This window comes from Nomascus leucogenys, chromosome 6 (genome assembly GCF_006542625.1).
Source record: "Nomascus leucogenys isolate Asia chromosome 6, Asia_NLE_v1, whole genome shotgun sequence".
In the NCBI taxonomy this organism is placed as follows: Eukaryota; Metazoa; Chordata; class Mammalia; order Primates; family Hylobatidae; genus Nomascus; species Nomascus leucogenys.
In genome coordinates this window covers 48,769,625-48,794,147 of record NC_044386.1, presented here as the reverse complement: position 1 = coordinate 48,794,147, position 24,523 = coordinate 48,769,625, and the positions used below count along the sequence as shown (strand labels likewise).

General features: G+C 36.7%; 1 protein-coding gene across 7 annotated transcripts in view; it reads right to left on the bottom strand.

Moving 5' to 3' along the window:
* FAM214A (family with sequence similarity 214 member A) overlaps window positions 1–24,523 on the bottom strand; it is a 97,787-nt gene that overhangs the window by 16,792 nt on the left and 56,472 nt on the right. For all 7 annotated transcript variants that reach the window (XR_004030430.1, XR_004030429.1, XM_030814070.1 and 4 more), the window contains 7 exons: window positions 15,895–16,079; window positions 13,767–13,969; window positions 13,320–13,445; window positions 10,756–12,574; window positions 7,289–7,402; window positions 3,211–3,290; window positions 2,259–2,367 (listed from right to left, as the gene is read on the bottom strand). Coding sequence is in view for 5 of the 7 variants with exons in the window: in XM_030814070.1 (XP_030669930.1) it covers window positions 2,259–2,367; window positions 3,211–3,290; window positions 7,289–7,402; window positions 10,756–12,574; window positions 13,320–13,445; window positions 13,767–13,969; window positions 15,895–16,079 (2,636 nt within the window). In the remaining 2 variants the exon portion in view is untranslated. The remainder of the gene's footprint in view (window positions 1–2,258; window positions 2,368–3,210; window positions 3,291–7,288; window positions 7,403–10,755; window positions 12,575–13,319; window positions 13,446–13,766; window positions 13,970–15,894; window positions 16,080–24,523) is intronic.

Here is a 24,523-nt window from a genome sequence, read left to right as displayed (position 1 = left end):
TATAGATACATACATATACACACCCATTAACAATAGCTGATGAGCTTAAAAAAAAAAAATCACACAAAAAAATCTAACAACATTTTAAGAAAGTTTACGAATTTGTGTTGGGCTGCATTCAAAGCTGTCCTGGGCCGCAGGCTGGACAAGCTTGCTCTAAATGGTGGCAAGAAAGGCTGACTATTAGCTATTAGACTATTTGGGTGTTATTCTGTGTCTATGTGTTTCCAGACTCCACCTAATGCCCCACAAATAATGTCTAAGGATCATGATTTCCCCCAACAACATTACAGGGATAAGACTTTGCCCTGTTTTCATTAAACAAGTCTAATGTGTCATTTTAGTGATTCAAGTCTAACCCCATCTTTTATTGCACAGAATGTCAAATTCACTAAGCAGAGGAAATATCTTCTGTAATTTACTTAAGAAAACATCAGGCCGGGCGCTGTGGCTCATGCTTCTAATCCCAGCACTTTGGGAGGCCGAGGCGGGCGGATCACGAGGTCAGGAGATCGAGACCACGGTGAAACCCCGTCTCTACTAAAAATACAAAAAATTAGCCGGGCGTGGTGGCAGGCGCCTGTAGTCCCAGCTACTCGGAGAGGCTGAGGCAGGAGAATGGTGTGAACCCGGGAGGCGGAGCTTGCAGTGAGCCGAGATCGCGCCACTGCACTTCAGCCTGGGTGACAGAGCGAGACTCCGTCTCAAAAAAAAAAAAAAAAAAAAAAAAAAGAAAACATCAAATTCATTATAAATAAGACCTATGGGTTGGATAGTCTCAGAACATCTCTATTTCTTCCTTAAGTCACTTGAAAAATGTATATATATCTGCACAAACAGAATCCTCTGAAAAAAACTGTGTACTGATCTTTAACTATCTTCTCTGACATGGTTTGCATATTGTCCCCTTCAAATCTCATGTTGAAATGTAATCCCCAATGTTGAAGGTGGGGCCTGGTAGGAGGTATTTCGGTCATGGAGGTGGATCTTTCACAAATGGCTTGGTTCTGTCCTTGCAATAGTAGGTTCTTACGAGATCTCGTTGTTTAAAAGCATATGGCACCTCCCTCTTGCTCTCTTGCTCCTGCTCTCACCATATGATGTGCCTGTTCCCACTTTGCCTATCACCATAAGTAAAAGCTCCCCGAGGCCTCATCAGCACCATGCTTCATGTAAAGCCTGCAGAACTGTGAGCCAATTAAACCTCTTTTCTTTATAAATTATCCAGCCTCTGGCCTTTCTTTATAGCAATGCAAAAACAGTCTAATACATTCCCTTTTCCAAAGTTTGCACATATCAGACTGCTCTCTTTTTCACTTACACATTTTTTGTAGTACATGCCTCAAAAGGAGCAAGAAAAATAATTTCTTGTAGTACAAAGGTTGCTGAGCCACCCATCCCTCACAATGGCCTATGCAATTTTAATTTGATGACAAAGAGGAATAGAGATCTTGACATCTCTGAACTGATACCTTGGAAGTGACATGGAAAAGACTTACCATGAAATATCTTTTCATTTCCACTAAGACTTTGAAAGATAGCTTCACTAGTAAAACAGTTATAAAGCAAATGGTTAATATATCAAAACACAACTCCTATAAAACTATTTATCTTAAAAATATAAAATTTTAATTATTTTCTTCTAAAAAACTCACCAGTTAAAATCACTTTAAAAATGTCATTTACAAGTTCACGTTTAAGGTTAAGCTGATTTCTAATTACAGACAATTGAAACCCATGATTTCTACTTGACCCCAAGTAGAAATATTGGGAGTAAACATATCAGAAATCTTTATTTGAATTTTTAAAAAATAACCTTATTACTTTAGAATAGCTGTAGATTTACAAAGAAGTTGCAAATAAAGTACAGAGAACCTTTTGGTTTTGCAAATCAACTTCCCTGATTATAAGGGGGCTGCTAATAGCCCACCATTATTTTCTCTGGGTCCCAGACCCAATTTTACCAAGTAAGAAGATGTGGTCAAATCTATGCTCCTGGCTTAAGTAACAGATTCCTCAATCCAACCTGACTTCATCAGGTCTTCTCTTCTCCACTACCAGCTATCCAATTCTAAGACATCACTGCCAACAATTCTGACTTCCTTTCTTGTGAAAATAAAATAAAAAAGGTAATTTCAAGGCTTGAAAAAAGACAATTATTTCTTTCCTTTTCACAACCAAAGTTAAAGACATAAAATGACACCCTGGAACCTAGGGTATAAAATTTTCATTTAAAGAACAGTTTCAAAGCACATTACCTCAAAATTTCCTAGGAGACTAAGACTTGTTATAGGTGGAGCACTAGAACTCAAAAATGGTTTTTCATGAATATCTGGATCATCTTCAATGTTTAAACATGGTCGAGGACTATTAGAAAAACAAATCAGCAAAAGAACACATTAGCCACAATACTTTATTTTTTAAATCTTGAGACAGGGTCTCACTCTGTCACCCAGGCTGGAGTACAGTGGCACCATCATAGCTCATACAGCTCAAACTCCTGGCTTCAGGCAATCCTCCTGCCTCAGCCTCCCAAAGTGCTGGAGATTACGGGTGTGAGTCACCAAGCCAAGGCACAATATTATTTACTTTTGTACAAAATTAAGAAAATCTGAACAACTCAAACTACCATAATAAATTAATGTTACCAAATTTTAAAATATAAAGTTTCAAGTTTAAAATTCTCAGATTTTATCTTTCTTTATATTTTATATTTTATAAACACACATACACACATCCTAAAAGGTTTCGAGGTGGAATTTAGAACATATCACATAGTGGCATCTACTGGAAATAAATAATAATGCAGACTTCTATATCAATCTTATTTTCAGTTAAGAATGAGAATACAAGGGCAAAATTGTGTGACTAAAGATTATAATCAGAGTATTATTTGCCAACATGGAAAAAAATGGCCAAGGTTGTTTTTTTTTTCCCTGAAAGAGTAAAAGGTAGCAGAGGTTAATAACTAGAAATATATAAAACCACTCAAAACCAATGTAAGAGTTTATTACGATGACCACTATATAGTTGCTACTCATTGCCTTAATTTCTTCCACGTTCATCCTTAATAACTGCGTGTGTACATGGTATCATACTCAAAGATTCCTGTTACAATTCTGATTTTTAGAATCAACATTATTTATTGTTAAAGACCAGAATTTTGTGAAATTCTGTTTGAAACACACAAATGTATTTTGAGATAAATACCTTCTAGATGAGAAGCTTTTCAGATGTAGTAATGAAGAATCCAGATCAAAGCAACCTGATTGTGTTTTTCTTTGAGGAACCTAAGGTCAAAATGATCATTTGTGATATTAAAAAAAAAACTAATTTTTTTCTTGAATTGATAAAACACTTTTTAAATGAAATTTAAGCATATCTTTGAAATATTACAACTTCTCCTATAATAGCTTATTTAAAATCATGCTGTTCATTACATATTGTCCTTATTTTATTAACTAGTGTTGAAAAAACAGATGATTAATAAAAGCACTTTTACTAGGTTTTGATTTTTTAAGAAGCAGAAACAGTTTTTTCCAAAACCAAATCCTGCATGGAATTCCAATATATAATATAAGGAAGATTTTGCTTTTTTGTATACTTCTCTATTTTTCTGGGAGGTGGGAAACACTTCCAACTTTAAAATAAAAAGGAAAAAAAAAAAAAAAGAAAACTGAAATAGAGATAGGAGCCTGAGGCCCCACCAGCACTGCCCACCCTTTGCCCATTCCACCTACTGCAACATTTCCAAGAATCCTAATGCTTTACAGAGAATAGATTTGAAAAGTACTACACTCCTAGGTTTTCAACCATCACTGTATACCAAATTACATTTAAAGCAAAACACCACCTAGCTCAAAATATCCTAAAATCAAAGACCTAAATGTTAATTAAAGGTAAAATCATATACAACATACAAGTTAGACAGTTTTGTTTCTAGAATATTAAATATGTGTACCTGACTCTCTGGTCTAATTAGTGACTGAAGAAACAGATGACACTGAAAATTTAAACCACCTCAACATTTTGGAGAGTTGTACAAGTGCACCATGCTATTTACTGTGGTAAGAACTTATTGTGAAATTTTCAATCTAAACCCTCATGTCTTCAATTCTGGAAAGTTCTCTACCTTCATTTCTAATATTGCATTTTCTTATTCTATTTAGTCCTTCTTTTTAAACTTCTACCAAACTTACATTGAACATCTCATTCTCTTTATGGCTTTTTCGTATTTTACTATTTCTCTTCCTTTTTGTGCTTCATTCCAGATGCTTCCTAAATATTTGTCTACTCACTCACAAAATCTCTACTGAGCTGATCCTAGTTTGCTGTTTAATTCATCTGTATGTGTATGCATGTGTGTGTATACACTTCATGCATTTTTCATATCTAGAATTTCTATTTAGTTCAAATCCACATTCTTTCATCTAAATTCCCTATCTTTGCCTTCATCTATCTCCCAGAACACTTTAAACAGTTATTTTTAACTCTCAAGTTGCTCTGATAACAGAGTTCCTGTAAGTGCATCCTCCCATTTCTTGCTCCTGCTGATTCTTTTAAGGTGCTTTGTAATTTTTTTTCCTCTAAGGTCATCTTCAGTAAGAGGTATTTTCTATAAAAATAAATCCTCGCTGCCCTGGGTTATAGATGTGGGATAGTTTCATGTTTCCCCTACTAATACTAAATGGATTTAATGGGTTCCAATTTAGTTTTTATGGCTATTTCTTAGCTAGATATCTCTGAATCTCATAGGTAGCATAAATTCAGAACCCCTACCATGTGTGGCTTAGATTTAGGCAAGATTTCTTTCAGGTGCTTCTTTTTCTCCCATGTACTCCACCCCTGAGTAAATACATGGATATATTTTCCCCTCTCTCATTTTGTAGAAGGCCAGTCTTCCCTGTGCCTGGCTTTATGAAGAATCTGGTCTCAGCTAAGATTGTTACAGACTTACAGCCTTGATTCCTGTTCTCAGCAGGGGCAATGAACCCTGCTATTTTAGGTTCAAATATCCTAGCGGACCAAAATTTGCCCCAGGTTACTCCTTGGGAATTTTTCTTTCTCGTTCTTACATAACATTATGCATTTGGAAGTTATACTTCTTCCAGAATCTCTGTGTGGGGGAAGGGGCAAGTATCTTCCTGTATTGACTCAGTCTACCATACTGACCAGAAGTCTGTGGTGCTTTTTACACCAGCAAGACGCTGAAAATTTCTTCCCTGATCACTTGGGCATTTTAAATCACCTCTTAGGTAGGTCAAACATTTGGAGTTTTATTTTAAAATGGACAAAAAAAATCTGAACAGACGTTTCTCAAAAGACAATATGCAAATAGCCAACAGGTATATGAAAAAATGCTCAACACCACTAATCAGAGAAATGCAAATTAAAACCATAATGAGATGTTGTCTCACTCCAGTTACAATGACTTCTATCCAAGACAGGCAATAACGGATGCTGGCAAGGATGGAACAAAAGGGAAACCCTCATACACTGTTAGTGGGAATGTAAATTAGTACAGCCACTGTGGAGAAGACTATGGAAGTTCCTCAAAAAACTAAAAATAGAACTACCATATGACCCAGCAATCCCACTGCTGGGCATATATCTTAAGGAAAAAAAAAAACGGAAATTAGTATATTAAAGAGATAGTTGCACTCCAATGTTTACTGCAGCACCATTTGCAACAGCCAAGATATGGAAGCAACCTAAGTGTCTATCAATAGATGAATAAAGAAAATGTAGTATACACACAATGGAATATTATTCAGCCATAAGAGGAATGAAATCCTGTCATTTGCAACAATATGAATGAAACTGAAGGACATTATGCTAAGTGAAATAGGCTAGGCAAGAAAGACAAATATTCCATGTTCTCACTCATATGGGGAAGCTTAACAAAAACAATTGAACCAATGAAGATAAAGGCTATAAGGATGGTTGCCAGAGGCTTGGAAGAGTTGTGAGGAGGGAGGATAAAGTGGGAATGGTTAATGGGTTCAAAAATACTGTTGGATACAATGAATAAGATCTAGTATTTGGTAGTGACTATAGTTAATAATTTATTGTATAATTATAATTATATATATAAACTATTGTTAATAATTTATTGTATATTTAAAAATAAGAGTGAAATAGGAAGGTTCCTAACATAAAGAAACGATAAAGTCTTGAAGTGACAGATAATCCATTTACTCCGATTTGATCATTACACATTGTATGCCTGTATCAAAACATCACACGTACCCTGTAAATATATACAATTATTATGTACCCATAAGAATTTAAAAAAACATGGCCGGGTGCCCTGGCTCACGCCTGTAATCCCAGCACTTTGGGAGGCAGAGGCGGGCAGATCACGAGGTCAAGAGATCGAGACCATCCTGGCTAACACGGTGAAACCCCGTCTCTACTAAAAATACAAAAAAACAACAAAATCCATTTGGAATTTTTTAAAGTTGTTTGGACTTCAACTTTTCTAAAATAGAAGCCTGAGGTCCAAGTTATACATTTAAATTCTACATCTATTGTTCAATAATTATTTTTTGAACATATGCGAGATACTGTATTCTTTTACTTACTAAAAAACACATACAACTAAAAATATGTTTGTGGCAAATTACACGGATTTTTAGTTCTGCTATACAATTTACTGCTTACCTCAATTTTAACTGAAATGGTAGCCATACGAACTAACTACTCACTGCTTACATGCAAGAGGGATGATACTAACCATCCTCACAACACGAAGGTAGACATTATCATGCTAATTTACATTTGAGGAAACAGACGCCAAGAGGTTGTGTTGCATAACTAGGGGTAATTCAGTGTGACTCCAAAGTGATGCTTTTAACCACTGCACTCAGATCTCTAAATCTATTAGTAATTGAGGAGTGGAGAGATTTATATGTCTCAAGATGATTAAGTGAAGGGATTCCAAATCAAAAACAGCAATAGATTTAACTTGCAGATGACCCAGTTAGTATCAGCAAGATACAAATCCACTTGATGGTTTTTGTTTTTTTCACATCTAATAACAGTTAAAACTTCAGGCAAAAGAATTTCAGAGAAATTTTATAACTAATAAATTTCATTTTTATTCACATTTTTGTCTTTTCCTGTATTATCACATAGCCGTTAAATGTGTTGTCAAAAAATAAAATGTTTCCTAACTGGAAATTTAAAGATATTTAAATTTTTTTCAATTGAAATTTGAATGAAATTATTTGTAAACCTTTCAGATGTATGTAAGTTCTAAGCATGAGATAAGAAAAAAAATGCTTACAGGGCTTGAAAGAAGAGGCAATCCAGTTTGAGGATGAAAGGCTCTAGTTGAAGTTCCATCCAAGGAATGAAAATTATGTTTTCGCCACACATTTGAATGTTTCAGTGTAGTCCTCTGTTAGGAAAACAATTAGATGTTAACTGTAATATTTAAATATCATTTAAAGAACTCGGACAGTGTTTTTGTTTTTAGACTCATTCCTAATACATTCTGAGGTATTGCTGGTGAAGTTGGTGATATACAGATGGGATATCCCTTATCCAAAATACTAGGGGACTAGAAGTGTTTAGAAGTTTGGATTTTCTTTCTGATTTTGGAATATTTGCATCATATATACTTTACTGGTTAATCACCCCAAATGCAAAAATCCCAAATCTGAAACATTCCAATGAAAATTTCCTTTGAGCACCTTGTCAGCAATCAGAAAGTTTGGGATTTTCGAACATTTCAAATTTGGGATGCTCAAACTGTATATCTACATCTTATGTTTACACACACTATATATATTCCAATTGGAAAACAATGTCTAAAATGGTTATTGTAATATGCTGAATAAATTAAGTTCTAAAGAAAATATGTCCAAATGTAAATGCTTTACATGTTCATGTTTGTTCAGAATTTATCATCTAGCAAACTAATATCTGATTATTTCAATTTGTGAAAAAACTACTATGGTAGTCTCCTCTTATTCTCAGGGGATATATTCCATGAACCCCAGTGGATGCCTGAAATCACGTGTAGTACAAAACAATATATATATATATTTTCCTATACATACCTATCCTAAAGTTTAATTTATAAATTAGGTACAATAAGAGATTAACGATAATAATAAAATACAATTATAATAATATGCCATAATAAAAGTTACGTGAATGTAGTCTTTCTCTCTTTCAAAGTATCTTATTGTACTGTACTCACCTATTTTCTGACCTGGTTGACCATGAGTAACTGAAACCATGGAAAGGAAACCATGGATAAGGGGCGACTACAGTACTCACAGGAAAAATTTGTATAACATTGTAAAATATAAAACTGTCAATATTAAGAACCATTTTCAGATGATGTAATTTGGTGGAACATGACACAGAAATATAAGAAACACTGTAAATTAAAAATTATATATAATACAGTCACAGTACTGTTTTTGATGTGGTACAAGAAATAGGCTAATTCTTAAGGATTGGACAAGTTTATATCCAAAGATCAGAAATTCATAAAAATTACATGAATAAAAATTATAAAAGACTATTCTGGGTCTTGGCTCTACCATTTATTAGCTTTGTGACCCTGGCAAGTTATGTAATTTTCCTAGCTCAAGGTCCTCATTTGTAAACTGGAGTTAGTAAAAGCACCTAACCTCATATCAAAGTGAGAGGGATTAAGTAAGCCAACATGTGTAAAATATTCAGAAGGGGCACACAGTAAATTGTTTATTATATTTAAAACAGGTACATGAAAAAAATGAATCTTAGTGGGCTTGAAAAATACCATGGCCAGATTTAAGCCTCCCTATTAGATAACAGAAAGGATCATAAGAACCGAACATTCTTAAGGCCGGTGTAGGTTTTTGTGACAATTATACTTTTAAAAAACTGGAAACTACCATTTGATTAAACCCCATGTTAGAGTGACATCTTCTGAAGAAAAATATAAACTGGAAACATGACAAAATTTTAAAACTCTGTCCAGAAATGCTAATTTGAGTGATAAAGAAGATAAACCAAGGTCATTTAGACTTGGATCAAGGTACTTAAGAAATTTTCCATATAATTGAGATACTGCTTGGAAAAGTAAAGGAAAGTGAAGCTTAATGATTTTTAGAAATTAAAAGGTGGTTTGGTAGGGAATCAAATAAAATGAAAATAACTTAAAATATCTTTTATGTATATAGTACATTAAGGTCTACAAAATATTTATAAATTGTTTAATTATCACCAATCTAAGGCAGGCAAGAGATTAATCATGAGTCTTGTAAAATTGAGGAAACAGGTTTTTAGAAATAATACGACTTATTTACGGTCACTCAAGGACTAAACTGTGAAGCCAGGACTAGAACTCAGGTGTTTTGACCAGTAGCTTGGTGATTTCCCTATAGACACTTTGAAAGTCATTAACTGACCAAGGGCATAGCACAATGGGCACACCGCTAATATTGGGTCCGACCTGCTAACAATATATTAAGCTAGTACAAATTTGATTTCTGACTCCTGTTTTTGCTCTAAGAATTGTTTATAAGTACTGAAATAAACAAAAAAGGGCAACAGGAGGAATTAATTCATTTTCTAAACAAGAGGAATGAACCAAGGACTTGTACAGTCCACAAATTTGTCCTTGATTATTGTGAGGTACAATAATAGAAAGGAGGTACAATAGTAGAAAGGAGCCTGGATTAGGAGTCAAGAGACTGGGGTGGGGGTGCCAGTTGAATCACTAAGGACTTTGTACAGCTACTGGTATGTATGTCATTCTCTTTGAGTCCCAGTTTCCTCATAACTGTCCTACCTGTCCCATATGGTGAAGTACCAAAAAGAACCAAGTATCCTATTAGGTTGGTGCAAAAGTAATTGAGGTTTGCCATTACTTTCAATGGCAAAAACTTCAACTACTTTTGCAGAAACCTAATATGTAATATAACTGAACGTTACATACAAGCAACATACAAAATCCAAGTAGTATTTTATAAATATTATATAGTATTCATTCTCTTGAAATTACAGATCAAATATTAAAAAGCTGAGTGCTTCTGTTTTGGTTGGTTGGTTTTTTTCTGTTTTTGTTTTTTTGAAACAGGGTCTCACTCTGTCACCCAGGCTGGAATGCAGTGGCACAATCATAGCTCACTGCAACCTTCAACTCCTGGGCTCAAGTGATTCCCCCATCTCAGCCTCCCAAACAGCTAGGCCTACAGGCATGTACCACTGTGCCTGGCCAATTTTTCTTTTTTTCTCTTTTTCTTTTTTTTTTTTTTTAGAGACAGGGTCTCACTATGTTGCCCAGGCTGGTCTCCAACTTCTGAACTCAAGTGATCCTTCTGCCTTGGCCTCCCAAAGTGTTGGGATTATAGGCTGTGAGCCACTGTGCCTGGCCTGGGTGCTTCTGACTAGAAGAAAAAGACGCCTTTAAGATAGGGGAACAGGGGGAGAACAGAGCTAAAAGACCTAAATAATAGACCTAACATGTCATAAAAACAATTACTGCCCTATTAACAGTTTTTTAAAAAGGTACCATTTCCTATTTTTTAAACAGCATGATCTTTATTTCCTCCATTTACTTAGCATTTGTTCTTAGGAGAGTGGGTTATTTGCAAGGATGTTAATACTAGTTCTGTAGGTTTATTATTGTATCAGATTGTGTGTCCTATAGATAATGGAACCTTGGGCCTTTATAACTAGATTTCCTGTGAACAAAATTTAAACCATAACAAATATTTGAGACTTATATTTGACATATTAGATGTTACTTACCAGTACCTCTGTATTTTTTGGTTGCTCACATGTAGACAAACAGTCTTTTATACTTCTTCTCTGAGAATAGTTTTGGGATTTTTCATTAGTTGGATCTTCTTTCTTATCCTGTTCATTTTTTAATTGGTCTGACTTTTTACATTTGAAACCTTCATTATCTTTATTGAGATAATTCTCTATGCTATTAAGTTGAGTATTTTGCTCACATGTCTTAGGCCTTTTTGAGTCTTTATTTGAGGACATGCTTTCATATTTGTTCAAATATTCAGACATTTCCAACACAGTAACTTTTATTTTTGAGTCATTTTTTTTTGAATGATCAGATTGAAGATTGCCAAAGAATTTTGGATTATAGTTCTCATTTATTATTTTTTCCTTATACTTATTTGTACAAATTATCTGTTTGTCAATACTGGTGCAATTTGAATACTGTTTATCAATTCCATTGCTCATTTCTTGCTCCTTAAATCTGCTTGTCAAATCTAAGTAATTTTCTTTGTGCTGAGACAAAATTGAGGAAGTCGATAAACTAGAACTTTTGTTCTGTGTCTCCTGATACGTACTTTGGATGATTTCACTAGGATTGTTCTGACACTGATTTCTTGTTTGACGTTTCAAAGAACACTTTTCGTTACTATTATTTTTAAAAGAAGTAAAACATTTATTAGGTATTAAGTTTTTCCCATCACTGGTGTCTCCTAACAAGGAACATTTTGTGTGAGAAATGGAAACTGAGGACTCATCCTTATTTTTCTTCAACAAATTTTTGTCTTCATATGAACTCCTAAACACTTTAGATGCAACCGCACTGGAGTCATGCATGTTGAATGACTGCCGGGGGATATGTGATGCTGTTGGATCAATGTGCTCCAAGTGTTGAGCAATCCTTGCAATAACATCTTGCCGCTCCTGGAGTAAAGAGCCTATCAAAGGATTAATCTCTCCAACAGGCATATGAGAATAAAAGTCATTAGAAATACAAGTTTCACTTCGAGGAGTTTCTGGTTTTAGTCGAATTTTCCCCTCATTGGTGTCTTCTGGGGAAGTAAACTCTGGACTACCATAAGTCATGGAGAAAGTTTCTTTACCTTTTCCCACATTCTCATTTTCTTGTGAAACCCCGAAAAGTTTTGAATGGAGTGAACTAGACTCTCGAGTATTAAATGGATGTCCAGAAACATGTGAAGTGCTGGGATCACAATGAATCAAATGCTGGGCAATTCTTGCAATGATGTCTTGCCGCTCCTGAATTAAAGAGCCTATTAAAGGGTTAGTTTCACCAGCTGACTGCCAGAAACTCTGGCGGTTAGAGATACTGGAATCAACCATTGAAAATGATTTTAAAGTTCTCACTGATGTTTCATGTGATTTTATATCGCCTATACCACTAAAGCCTAGAATATTGGCTTGAGATGTCCCATGGTCAGATTTACTGCCAGTGCCTGGATACAGTTTGACATTTTTGACAGCTGCAGTATATTCTGGACTTGGGCCACTTTTTGCATGTAATACACTTTCAGGTGCCATGGTCCAAGTTTGTTTGCTACACAGACGCTGTGAACTGTTTGTACCACATTGTTCTACTTCATTTGGATTATGGTGCTGATGAGTTTTAAGTTTATGTTGTTGAATTCTTTTCTCATAAAGGCCAATATTAGTGTGAATACTGCAGGTCAAAACTGGATAATTAGATTGTCTGGGCAAGGACTGAACACTGACTTTCAAGGCAACATTGTGAGAAACATTGGGAACAGGAAACACATGCTCAATTGGAGTCTGTGAAAAATTCCACTGTAGGTCTACATCAGCAGCACTGATTCTAGAATCACACAGAAAAACACTGTATTAATGGATTATAAAGGTTATATCCTTATTATTGTATATTATTTTAAATGTAAAGCAGTCATACACTTATTTTTGTTCGCATTAATTACCACTGAGGTTTACTTTTAGCCACTTTACCATGCATATAATTCTGATAAAACCAATATAAGTGATATAACAGCTTATGCTTGGAAGAGATGATCTTTTTAAGAACACCAGATCACTTAAGCATTAAAGCTCAAGAATACTATAACTTAAAAATATTTGTTAAAACAGAAAAAAGGACTTTGTAATTGCTAGCACATAAATGGATTCAGCTAATTCTATTGTGCAAGGTGATTAAGAGACACCCTATCTCATGGCCATCTGCCTAAAAAGCCAGTTAGCTGTTTAGCAGCCTATATGTTTACATTATCCAAGATGCCAAAAATTAAAACACAGAAATTCAGCAGCTCAGAAAACTTTTCTACTTTATAATAGTAGCATTAAGTCCATTGGTTCTCTAAAGTAAGCTTAAAAGTTCTCTTGATATTATTCTATACCAAATTTAATACAACAAACAAAATTCATATTGAGTCAATCTAAATCTCTCTAACTTGTTTTGAAAAACCTCAGTAAATTTTATCCACTTATATTTAGAATTGCAGGAAATAATCTATTTAAAAGGTAAAATGCCATTCAGTTGCTAACCAAGGTGGCTGAATATGCACTGTCCTTTTTTTTTTTGGCCCTAGACATACCTGTAGAGAATATTTCGTGGAATAGCACCATGAGAAACACTCAGCCATGCACTTAATTGAGAAAAAAACACAAATGAGCGGACAGCCAACAGAAGCGTCTTCTCTTCAATAAATCGGTCACCATTCCTAAAGGAAGTAACAAAGCATAATTTAAATGTAGGCAAGTACAAAATGACTGAATTTTAGAATGGCAGAAGCTGATATCCATAAACTTATCACTCAGGATTTGTGCTTTGAAGAGCATAGGAATGCACTTACAATGTCACTTGAAGTCACAATTACTAAATCTAAGTACTATATTTACTCATTTTTAGTGCCAAATATAAATACTATCTCAATTTTATTACACAGAGGAATTCAAAGACATGATACATTAAAATAATTTATAGGAAGTAATGGAAAACTTGATTTACCAAGAACAACTTTGAACTACGTTCAACAACTTACTGTCGAGGAACTGGCTCCAAGATCCATCTTTCTAATAATAATGCATCTTGCTTAATTGCAGGATCATTTAGATCAATTCCCTCTGTGGTGGGCCCATCATCGCTGTAGCAGCAGTCTGGCAGTAGCATCATTTCCACCATGATTGGAAGGTTATTCTTCCACAACAATGTGACCTCAGACCTAGTTCGTCTGGCTTGGCGGCACTTAGAGAAAATGAATATAAGCAACATGTCTTAAAAACCCACCTAATTTTGTATTTAAAATAGAAAATTATAATTGTAAAGTAGACATCTGTATGAGAAATGAGTCAGCTATTGCAGAGCTTTGCTCAGAACTGGATATCTAGATTTCCTCATTTAATAACGGATCTATGCTAGTGAGCTCTAGAGTGCAAGGATTAGTAATGAACATTTATTTTATTTTTTTTGCGACTGAGACTTGCTCTGTCACCCAGGCTGGAGTGCAGTGGTGCGATCTCGGCTCACTGCAACCTCCACCTCCTGGGTTCAAGCGATTCTCCTGCCTCAGCCTCTCAAGTAGCTGGGATTACAGGTGCCCGCCAGCACGCCAGACTAATTTTATACTTTTAGTAGAGACAGGGCTTCGCCATGTTGGCCAGGCTGATCTCAAACTCCTGACCTCAGGTGATCTGCCCACCTTGGCCTCTCAAAGTGCTGGGATTATAGGAATGAGCCACCGTGCCCCGGCTGTATTGAACATTTATAATGCAAATTTTCTTGAGGAGTGTAAATTTGCTCTACCTTGTGGAAAAAGAACTGCTACATCCAATGTCTGACAGGCTCTGAGTTGGCCCAGCCTTGCTTACTTTATTAATTTCATCATTTCACAGGAAAGATTACTTCTTAAATCTGAACACCAAAATATTAAAAACTCATTTTCATTAAACACTCAAAATAAACAAGATCTTTTTTTTTTTTTTTTTTTTGAGATGGAGTCTCACTCTTGTCTCCCAGGCTGGAGTGTAATAGCACCATCTTGGCTCACTGCAACCTCTGCCTCCTGGGTTCAAGCGAATCTCCTGCCTCAGCCTCCCGAGTAGCTGAGATTACAGGCACCCACCACCATGCCCAGGTAAGTTGTGTATTTTTAGTAGAGAAGAGGTTTCACCGTGTTGGCCAGGCTGGTCTCTAACTCCTGACCTCATGATGCGCCCTCCTCAGCCTCCCAAAGTGCTGGGATTACAGGTGTGAACCACTGCGCCCGGCCTCAAAATAGACATGATTTTTAGAGTTTAAAATTTTGGATCACATTTGAGAAACTAATAAGTGGGAGAAAAATTCTTAAAGCAAATTATATGCTACTACACCAAAATATTTTGAACAATGTTACACAAAAACATTAATAAAAAATATCTTCCCATTAAAAAAAAGGAATACAAAAGCGAAATTGGTTAATGTGGGGAAAATAATCATAACAACATCAATTTACCAAATGAATAACAATACAAAGTGGATGAGCCAGGGCTGAGATTCTAAAAATAAACCAGACCGGGTGTCCTGGCTCTTGCCTGTAATCCCATCACTTTGGGAGGCTGAGGAGGGCGGATCAGAGGTCAGGAGTTCGAGACCAGTCTGGCCAATATGATGAAACACTGTCTCTACTAAAAATACAAAAATTAGCTGGGTGTGGTGGCACGCACCTGTAGTCCCAGCTACTCAGAAGGCTGAGACAGAAGAATTGCTTGAACCCGGGAGGTGGAGGTTGCAGTGAGCCAAGATTGCGTCACTGCACTCCAGCCTGGGCGACAGAGCGAGACTCCATCTCAAATAAAGAAAGAAAGAAAGAAAGAAAGAAAGAAAGAAAGAAAGAAAGAAAGAAAGTAAAATCCAACAGCAGAGATAGTCTTAAATCTAGCTTATGAGACAGCAGGTATGAAATTGGGTGCCCACCTCCCCACTCATCAGCAAAGCTACCTGCAATGCCTTCAAGAGCCTTATTTGAGAGCCAAGGTTACTAGCTATGGTCCAGGATTTGGATTTTTTCCCTTTATGATTATGATCAATTTTACATTGAAATATGATAATTATAACTGTAATAAAATAAAGGTGATGATGAACATAAACTAGTTTATATAAAAGATATAAAGCATTCAACACAAGATTCTCACCTGGGCCAGCTTGTCACTACATTCATGTTTGGTAGTTACAGGGTAACAAGACTGTGCTGGAGGGCAATGAAAGCTTTCTGTTCGACCTTTTACAGAACATTCAGGTGTTCGTCCTTCTGTTATCAGCAAGGCCAAAGAGACCAAGAACTCCTCTGCATCATATTCAAAATATTCATCCAGAGTATCTGATATAAAAAAGGGGCAAAGAGTCCTCAATTTAATGTACTCTTAATAAGAACTCATCTGGTCTGCCTAAAATAACTAATGTCACATTACACATTTAAGTATATTCATTTAACAAAGAGTGAAAATAATAAAAATGAGGCAATCAAAATACACTAAACTTTTGATTCACAAACTACAGAAGTGAGATGATGGATAATTCCAAATTCTAGTTGAACTGGTATATTAATTATAATATAATTAATAATAATTATTATTATTTTTGAGACAGAGTTTTATTCTTTTTGTCCAGGCTGGAGTGCAATGGCGCAATCTCGGCCGCAACCTCCGCCTCCTGGGTTCAAGCGATTCTCCTGCTTCAGCCTCCCAAGTAGCTGAGATTACAGGCATGTGCCACCACGCATGGCTAATTTTTGTATTTTTAGTAGAGATGGGGTTTTGCCATGTTGGTGAACTCCCGACCTCCGGTGATCCACCCGCCTCGGCCTCCCAAAGTGCTGGGATTATAGGCATGAGCCACTGAGCCTGGCCTATAATAATTATATTTTTGGGTCAGGTGTGGTAGCTTACTTTTCTAATTAAAAAGTAACAAATTTTCTGAGAAATTTATAAAGTTCAGAGAGTAAGACAAAAACAACTTATTATTCAGAGATATCTATTGTTAACTTTATAGCCTATAATAATTATATTTTTGGGCCAGGCATGGTGGCTCGTGCCTGTAATCCCAGCACTTTGGGAGGCCGAGGTGGGCAGATCACCTGAGGTCGGGAATTTGAGACCAGCCTTACCAACATGGTGAAACCCAGTCTCTACTAAAAATACAAAAATCAGCTGGGTGCGGTGGCAAATGTCTGTAATCTCAGCTACTCGGGAGGCTGAGGCAGGAGAATCTCTTGAACATGGGAGGTGGAGGTTGCGGTGAGCCAAGATCACCCCATTGCACTCCAGCCTGGGCGACAGAGCAAGACTTTGTCTCAAAAAAAAAAAAAAAAAATTAGTATTTTTGGATGTCAGTTACAATAGTTTTTGCACACAAATCATCACTAACAGCTAAAAGGTTAAAATGTCTTGTGTCATATTTTTAGCTAAGATGTTCTATCGCTATTATTTACATATTAAAAAAAGATACAGATCCAACTGCATGGTTCTCTTTCCCTCCCCCTCCCTTTACTAGTTCCTTAGTCTCACAGCACTAATTCTGTGACATGAAAATTCATAGTCATGGGGTCCTTTGTGCTTTTACTATATAGTAATAACAATTTCTAAGGAAGAAATGCTATAATTACCCAGCAGCGGCACAAAGCCTGATTTGCAATATGTGGAGTGTGGTATTTTGGTTATCACAGTTTCAAACAAACTAATCTGCAGATTTTTTTCATGTAGTTATGGTAATTTAAATATTTCTCATGAGTGCTCTTAGTTTTTTAACAGTTAATTTTAAAAACTGTTAACTTGCTATACAAGTTGAACATTCATACACAAAAGTGCACACACTATTCAATTTGTTGTACAATTTGTTGTACAAAAATTGCTCTTATCTCTGCCAATCAAGCAACAAATATTTCAAGTGCCTATTATACCTCAGGTAATAGGGGGACACAAAGTCGTATGCACATAGTTCCTAGTTTTGAAACCTTTACAATTCAAAGAATTTTAAAAATAAACAGAACCATGCAGCATGGAATGGGAAGAGAGAAGGTGAATTTGAGCAGAGATCTCATGTAGAGAAAAGTATGCAAAAAGAAGGACTGGAGCCAGATTATGAATAGCTTTGAAGGGTATGATGAAGAATGCTCTTTTCTAGCTTCAGGAAGGCTTATCAGGAAAAGGAAGAAGCCTTGGGAGTAAACTTTATTGAACTGGTATTTTAAGACCATTCAGAAAAGTTTCTCTAAAGTGACCATTTGCAACATAAAATGACTGCCAACATTTGGTAACTTAACCACTGTCAGTTCTAAGTACTTTCTACACATCAACTCATTTAATCCTCAGAGCAGCTCTAGAAGGTGAGGACTATTACTTCTATTTTTCAGATAAATGAAGCATGGAGAGGTTAAGTAATCTGCCCAAGATCACCCAGCTAGGAAGTAGCAAAGTTGAATTTTGAAGCTGGACAGTTTAGCTCCAGAACCTGGACTCTAGTTCTATTCCTAGGCAATTCATCCAGTTTATCATACATCCCCAGGTTAAAAAATACATGGATCATACACTTTAAAAATTCTCAGAGTAGTAGATACAACAACCAAATACATATTATAACATACTGTGATAACCACTCATACAGACGTTAGCAGTCTATGTTGTAAGAGCACAGACTGGTGGCCAGTAGTTGAGTAGGGGTATGGTGGAAGACAGTGGTGAGGAAAGGTTCTAAGGGGTATGTGGTGAAGACAGTGGTGAGGAAGGGTTCTACGGTAGTGACGTGTTGCTTGAGACAAGTCACTGAATGTTTTCTTCTGTTAAATGAAAGTAGCATCTACCCAGTTGACTGAAAGAACTTTAGGAAGATCACATAGAGCAAGATTTTAACAGTGGCCATTGTCAAGAGTGAACACCGGCAGCCTTCTTTAAGTTGTGTGACCCCTGGTTGGAAGTCGTGGTTCATGCCTGTAATCCTAGCATTTTGGGAGGCTGAGGCAAGAAAATCCATTGAGCCCAGGAGTTCGAGACCAGCCTGGGCAACATAGGGAGACCCTGTCTTTATTTATATGTATATATATAAAAGTGTGACCCTGTTCCCCAACCCCAACAAAGCCAATTGATTCAAAGTGGGCACCTGACCCATCCTGGGTCCGTCTATTTCCCAGGACACTGGAGTTAGGATTCAGAGATGTTGGTTGGTCCCTGTCTGCTATGACTTAAACTGAGGCAATGTACACCCAGGAGCTATGCAATGACCATAGATTGCCATGGGCATGGAACAGCAAAGAAGAGAATGAAATAAGCTATATAGTGAATGAGAGAAACAAGAGACTTTGTAGACATAGAAAGCCAGAAAAAGTAGTTGCCTGATTCCTGACAATGTTCCAGTCCCTCATAAACCTACTGAGACAGAACTCTGTATCCCTAGCAATCAATTCCTTTAAGCTTGTTGAGTGAATTATTTGTAATCAAAAGCACCTTGACTAGTAACTAAAATATATTGTTATGAAATTAGAGAAGACAATCATCAAAAATAAAAAAAATTGCTAGTCTATAAATGAGAATTATTGAGTGATGGGCTGAATTGAAATTGATATGTTGAAGCCTTAACCGGCCCTGTGACTCTATTTGGAAATAAGGCTTTTAGGAGGTAATTATAGTTAAATGAGGTCATAAGGGTGGTAACACATGTAGCTTTAAAAGAAGAGAAAGTGACCTCCTCTCTCCTTGCTTTCCCCCACCTCCCACAGGCCACATGTATCTCCCTCTTGCTTTCTTTCTCTTCAGGGAAAGGCCACATGAGCACACAGGGAGAAGGCAGCTGTCCGTGAGCCAGGAAAAGAGCTCTCACCAGGACCTGAACATGCTGGCACCTTGATCTTGGACTTCCAGCCTTCGGAACTGTGAGAAAATAAATTTCCATTGTTTAAGCCACCCAAATCTATGGTATTTTATGGCAGCCCGAGCACACTAAAACATCGGGTAAAATAAAACTTTCCAAAAATGTGACTATTTCAAAATTTAAATAATGATTTTCAAATTAAAAAGTAACACATTTACTGAGAAATTTATAAAATTCAGAGAGTAAGACAAAAATAAGTCATTTTTCAGAGATACCTACTGTTAATTTTATAGCCTTATTTTAAGCATGTATATAACTTTTAAAACAAACTTAGCTTCACACAATGTAGCTTTTAATCTTATTGTTCACATTATATAGTCTCTACTTTTGAATAAATTTTATTTAAATATTTTATTAATAAATTATATATAATTTATATATAATAAATTTATAACAATAAATAAAAGATGTAAAATTAACTTGTAAGAGAGCCCATAATTCTTTTAAATCCAAATCCACATAATTGACTACCTCTGCATTATCACCTTGGAATCAACCATGACCCATCTGCAGGCCTCTAACCAGAGCATTAACGTATATGATCTCCCCAAATACTGTGTACCAAAGCCTGGCTAAAAACTCATCATTCCCCTCATTAGTTTTTCTTTTTTTTTTTTTTTTTTTTTTTGAGATGGAGTCTCACTCTGTCGCCCAGGTTGGAGTGCAGTGGCACAATCTCGGCTCACTGCAAGCTCTGCCTCCCAGGTTCAAGACATTCTCCTGCCTCAGCCTCCCGAGTAGCTGGAGCTACAGGCACCCACCACCACGTCTGGCTAATTTTTTTGTATTTTTAGTAGAGATGGGGTTTCACTGTGTTAGCCAGCATGGTCTCAATCTCCTGACTTCGTGATCCACCTGCCTCGGCCTCCCAAAGTGCTGGGATTACAGGTGTGTGCCACTGCTCCTGGCACAATTTTTCTTCACTCTTAAAAAGGATGTTTCTTAAAACTACCTTTTAAACACTACCACTACCACTGTACATATCCTAAAGAGCACCCGATCATTTCTGCAGCTGACAAAATTATGCAAAACTAACAGGTTAGATTAGGAAAGGACATACAAAGTGGGGAAGAGGGTGGGGAAAGTGCAATGAGAGAGTGAAAGAAAGAGATATTACCAGGACTCTATGACTTGTTATCCTTATGCCTGCAAAACTGTAATACATCTCCAAAGCTCCTAGCAGGGAGTGGCTAACTCTTGCAGTAGGAATTATCAAGTTTAAAGTGATAAAAACTGAACTGTTAAAAAAAGTATTTTCTTCTTCTTCTTTTTTTTAGAGACAGGGTCTTGCTTTGTTGCCCAGGTTGGAGTGCAGTGGCGTGATCATAGCTCACTTTAACCTCAAACTCCTGGCCTCAAGCAATTCTCCCACCTTGGCCTCCCAGAGTGCTGGGATTACAGGTGTGAGCCACTGCCCCAAGCCACTTTTAAATAATGTAACATTGGACTAAAATTTGGTTGCTTTGGTCATTGTCTCTGTTGGGGGTAAACTAAACAAACTTCAAAGCCATGACTGGAGTTTGCAGTCCCTCAGATGACTTACTGAACTTAGTCAAGGTGTTAAATGTTTAAATGAAAAATTTGAAACAAAGATTAGAGATGATACTAGTTATCTGTTAATTACCAATGTAACTATTACATAAGTATTGAAAGGAATACTATGGATTATACAATGGTATTTTGAAACACATAAAACATTACCTAAGTACAAGTGACATGTGATGACAACTTTTAGAAATTTGTCAAGAATGTCTAATTTTAATAAACGAAAATACTAAATCATTGTAGTCCTCAGAACAGTTACATTGTTATAGATTGTCCTTGAAAATTGGCAGTAAAAATTTTTTGAAGAAAAGTTACATCATTAAAATTTTTATAATGTCAACCTCTAAACACAACAGCAGAGTTTACTGAAAAATATGACTAATTATTGAGAAATATGTCAGGCTAAAGAGAATTCAACAGATCTAACTTGATATTTTGAGGACATAGCTCACACTAGAAAGTTTGATTTTAGAGCATCTGAAAAAGTCTACTTTTACAAAAAAAAACAAAAAATGTTTCAAATCTAGACAAATATGAACTGCTAGGCCTTACCAGTTACAGGTTAGAAGAAATAAATTATTTGGCCAGGTGCGGTGGCTCACTCCTGTAGGTGGATCACTTGAGGTCAGGGGTTCGAGACCAGTCTGACCAACATGGTGAAACCTGTCTCTACTAAAAATACAAAAATTAGCCAGGTATGGTGGTGCATGCTTGTAATCCTAGCTACTTGGGAGGCTGAGATGGGAGGATCACTTGAACCCAGGAGGTGGAGGTTGCAGTGAACTGAGATTGCACCACTGCACTCCAGCCTGGGCGACAGAGAGACTGTCTCAAAAAAAAAATAAAAGAGCTTCTGCACAGCAAAAGAAACTACCATCAGAGTGAACACGCAACCTACAGAATGGGAGAAAATTTTTGCAACCTACTCATCTGACAAAGGGCTAATATCCAGAATCTACAATGAACTCAAACAAATTTACAAGAAAAAAACAACCCCATCAAAAAGTGGGTGAAGGACATGAACAGACACTTCTCAAAAGAAGACATTTATGCAGCCAAAAAACACATGAAGAAATGCTCATCATCACTGGCCATCAGAGAAATGCAAATCAAAACCACAGTGAGATACCATCTCACACCAGTTAGAATGGCCATCATTAAAAAATCAGGAAACAACAGGTGCTGGAGAGGATGTGGAGAAATAGGAACACTTTTACACTGTTGGTGGGACTGTAAACTAGTTCAACCATTGTGGAAGGCAGTGTGGCGATTCCTCAGGGATCTCGAACTAGAAATACCATTTGACCCAGCCATCCCATTACTGGGTATATACCCAAAGGACTATAAATCATGCTGCTATAAAGACACATGCACACGTATGTTTACTGAGGCACTATTCACAATAGCAAAGAGTTGGAACCAACCTAAATGTCCAACAACGATAGACTGGATTAAGAAAATGTGGCACATATACACCATGGAATACTATGCAGCCATAAAAACTGATGAGTTCATGTCCTTTGTAGGGACATGGATGAAACTGGAAACCATCATTCTCAGTAAACTATTGCAAGGACAAAAAACCAAACACCGCATGTTCTCACTCATAGGTGAGAAATGAACAATGAGAACTCATGGACACAGGAAGGGGAACATCACACTCCAGGGACTGTTGTGTGGTGGGGGGAGGGGGGAGGGATAGCATTAGGAGATATACCTAATGCTAAATGACGAGTTAATGGCTGCAGCACACCAACATGGCACATGGATACATATGTAACAAACCTGCACATTGTGCACATGTACCCTAAAACCTAAAGTATAATAATAAAAAAAGAAAAGAAAAGAAAAATAAATTATTTGACATAAAATATCGAAGAGAACAGAAAGGATGTTGTAAATTTTCACAGGCTATGAAGGACAGATCACTGGACACTGGTGATTAACCAATGAAAACACAGTTCTGGGGGTCCCTCTATTTAAGACCTCAATGAGGATTGTGCTTGCACCAGGTTGTCTGGGAGCTATGATCAGACTGAATGCTTTAGCATACTCTTCTGGTTCTGGAGTGTAGCAGCTTCTTAAAATTCCCCACCTGTTCTGTCCATCGAGAAGAGTGAACAACTTAGCCATTGGGAAAACTTTAAACAACTGGAATGATCTGCAGACAAAACAGACTAAGAAGTAAATTCTTCATTGCTAGAGGTGTTCAAGCAAAGTTTGATAAACACTTGCCAGGGTGTGGCTGAAGAGATTTATGTCAGCGAGTGGTTCAATTAGGCTTGTTCTCAGGTTTTTTCCAACTCTGAGAATTTATGATTCTTTGTTCTTCAGAAAAACCACAGGAGAGAGACCAGAACCACTAATTCCTTGAGAGACTCTAACCAGAAGCCCAAGTTTTCCCAATGGCTAAGTTGTTCACTTTTCTCGATGGAGAGAACAGGTGGGGAATTTTAAGAATGTGTGTATACTCATTATACACACACATTTCTTGATTTAGGAAAAAAATAAACAAAGCAGGATGGCTCAAAGCTACTTCAATGGGAGTGAAAGAAGAGTGTCTTTCCCATTGTTAGGCTGTTATATATGCTGTTTATTTCTAAAGCCTGCCAGGGAAGGAGAAGGAGTCTAGGCCTCTTATGCCATGGATTAACATGGAAGAGGCCTGGGAACAACCTGGGGAATTGCTACTAAGAAAGTTTACCTAAAAATAATGTCCAGCCAGGTGCAGTGGCTTATGCCTGTAATCCCAGCATATTGGGAGGCTGAGGCAGGCTGATTGCTTGAGCTCTGGAATTCAAAACCAGCCTCGGCAACATGGCGAAACCCCATCTCTACAGAAATTAGCCGGTGTGGTGGCATGTGCCTGCAGTCCCAGCTACTCGGAAGGCAGAGGAAGGAGGATCACTTGAGCCTGGAGGTTGAGGCTGCAGTGAGCTGGGATTGTGCCACTGCACTCCAACCTGGGCAACAGAGCGAGACTTTGTCTCAAAAAAATAAAATAAAATAAAAATAAAAAGTGTGCTTTTTACTTCATGATGCACAACCAAGTATTGTGAATAAAAATTCTCCTTCTATGAATTTATCCCCAGGAAATAACAGAACAAGTACACCAAGCCAAATGTTCAAGGATGTTTACGAAAACATTTATACCAACTTAAAAAAATTGGCAGCAACCTAAATATTCAACAATATGAGACTGGTTAAATATACTGTGGTCCAGTTAGATCTAAAATAATGACATACCTACTTTTGACAAGGAAACATATCTACAATATAAGTAAAAACCTAATGTTTAAGAACAATGTTATGATTATGTATCTGTGGAATCACAAGCATATACAAGCACAGACAGAC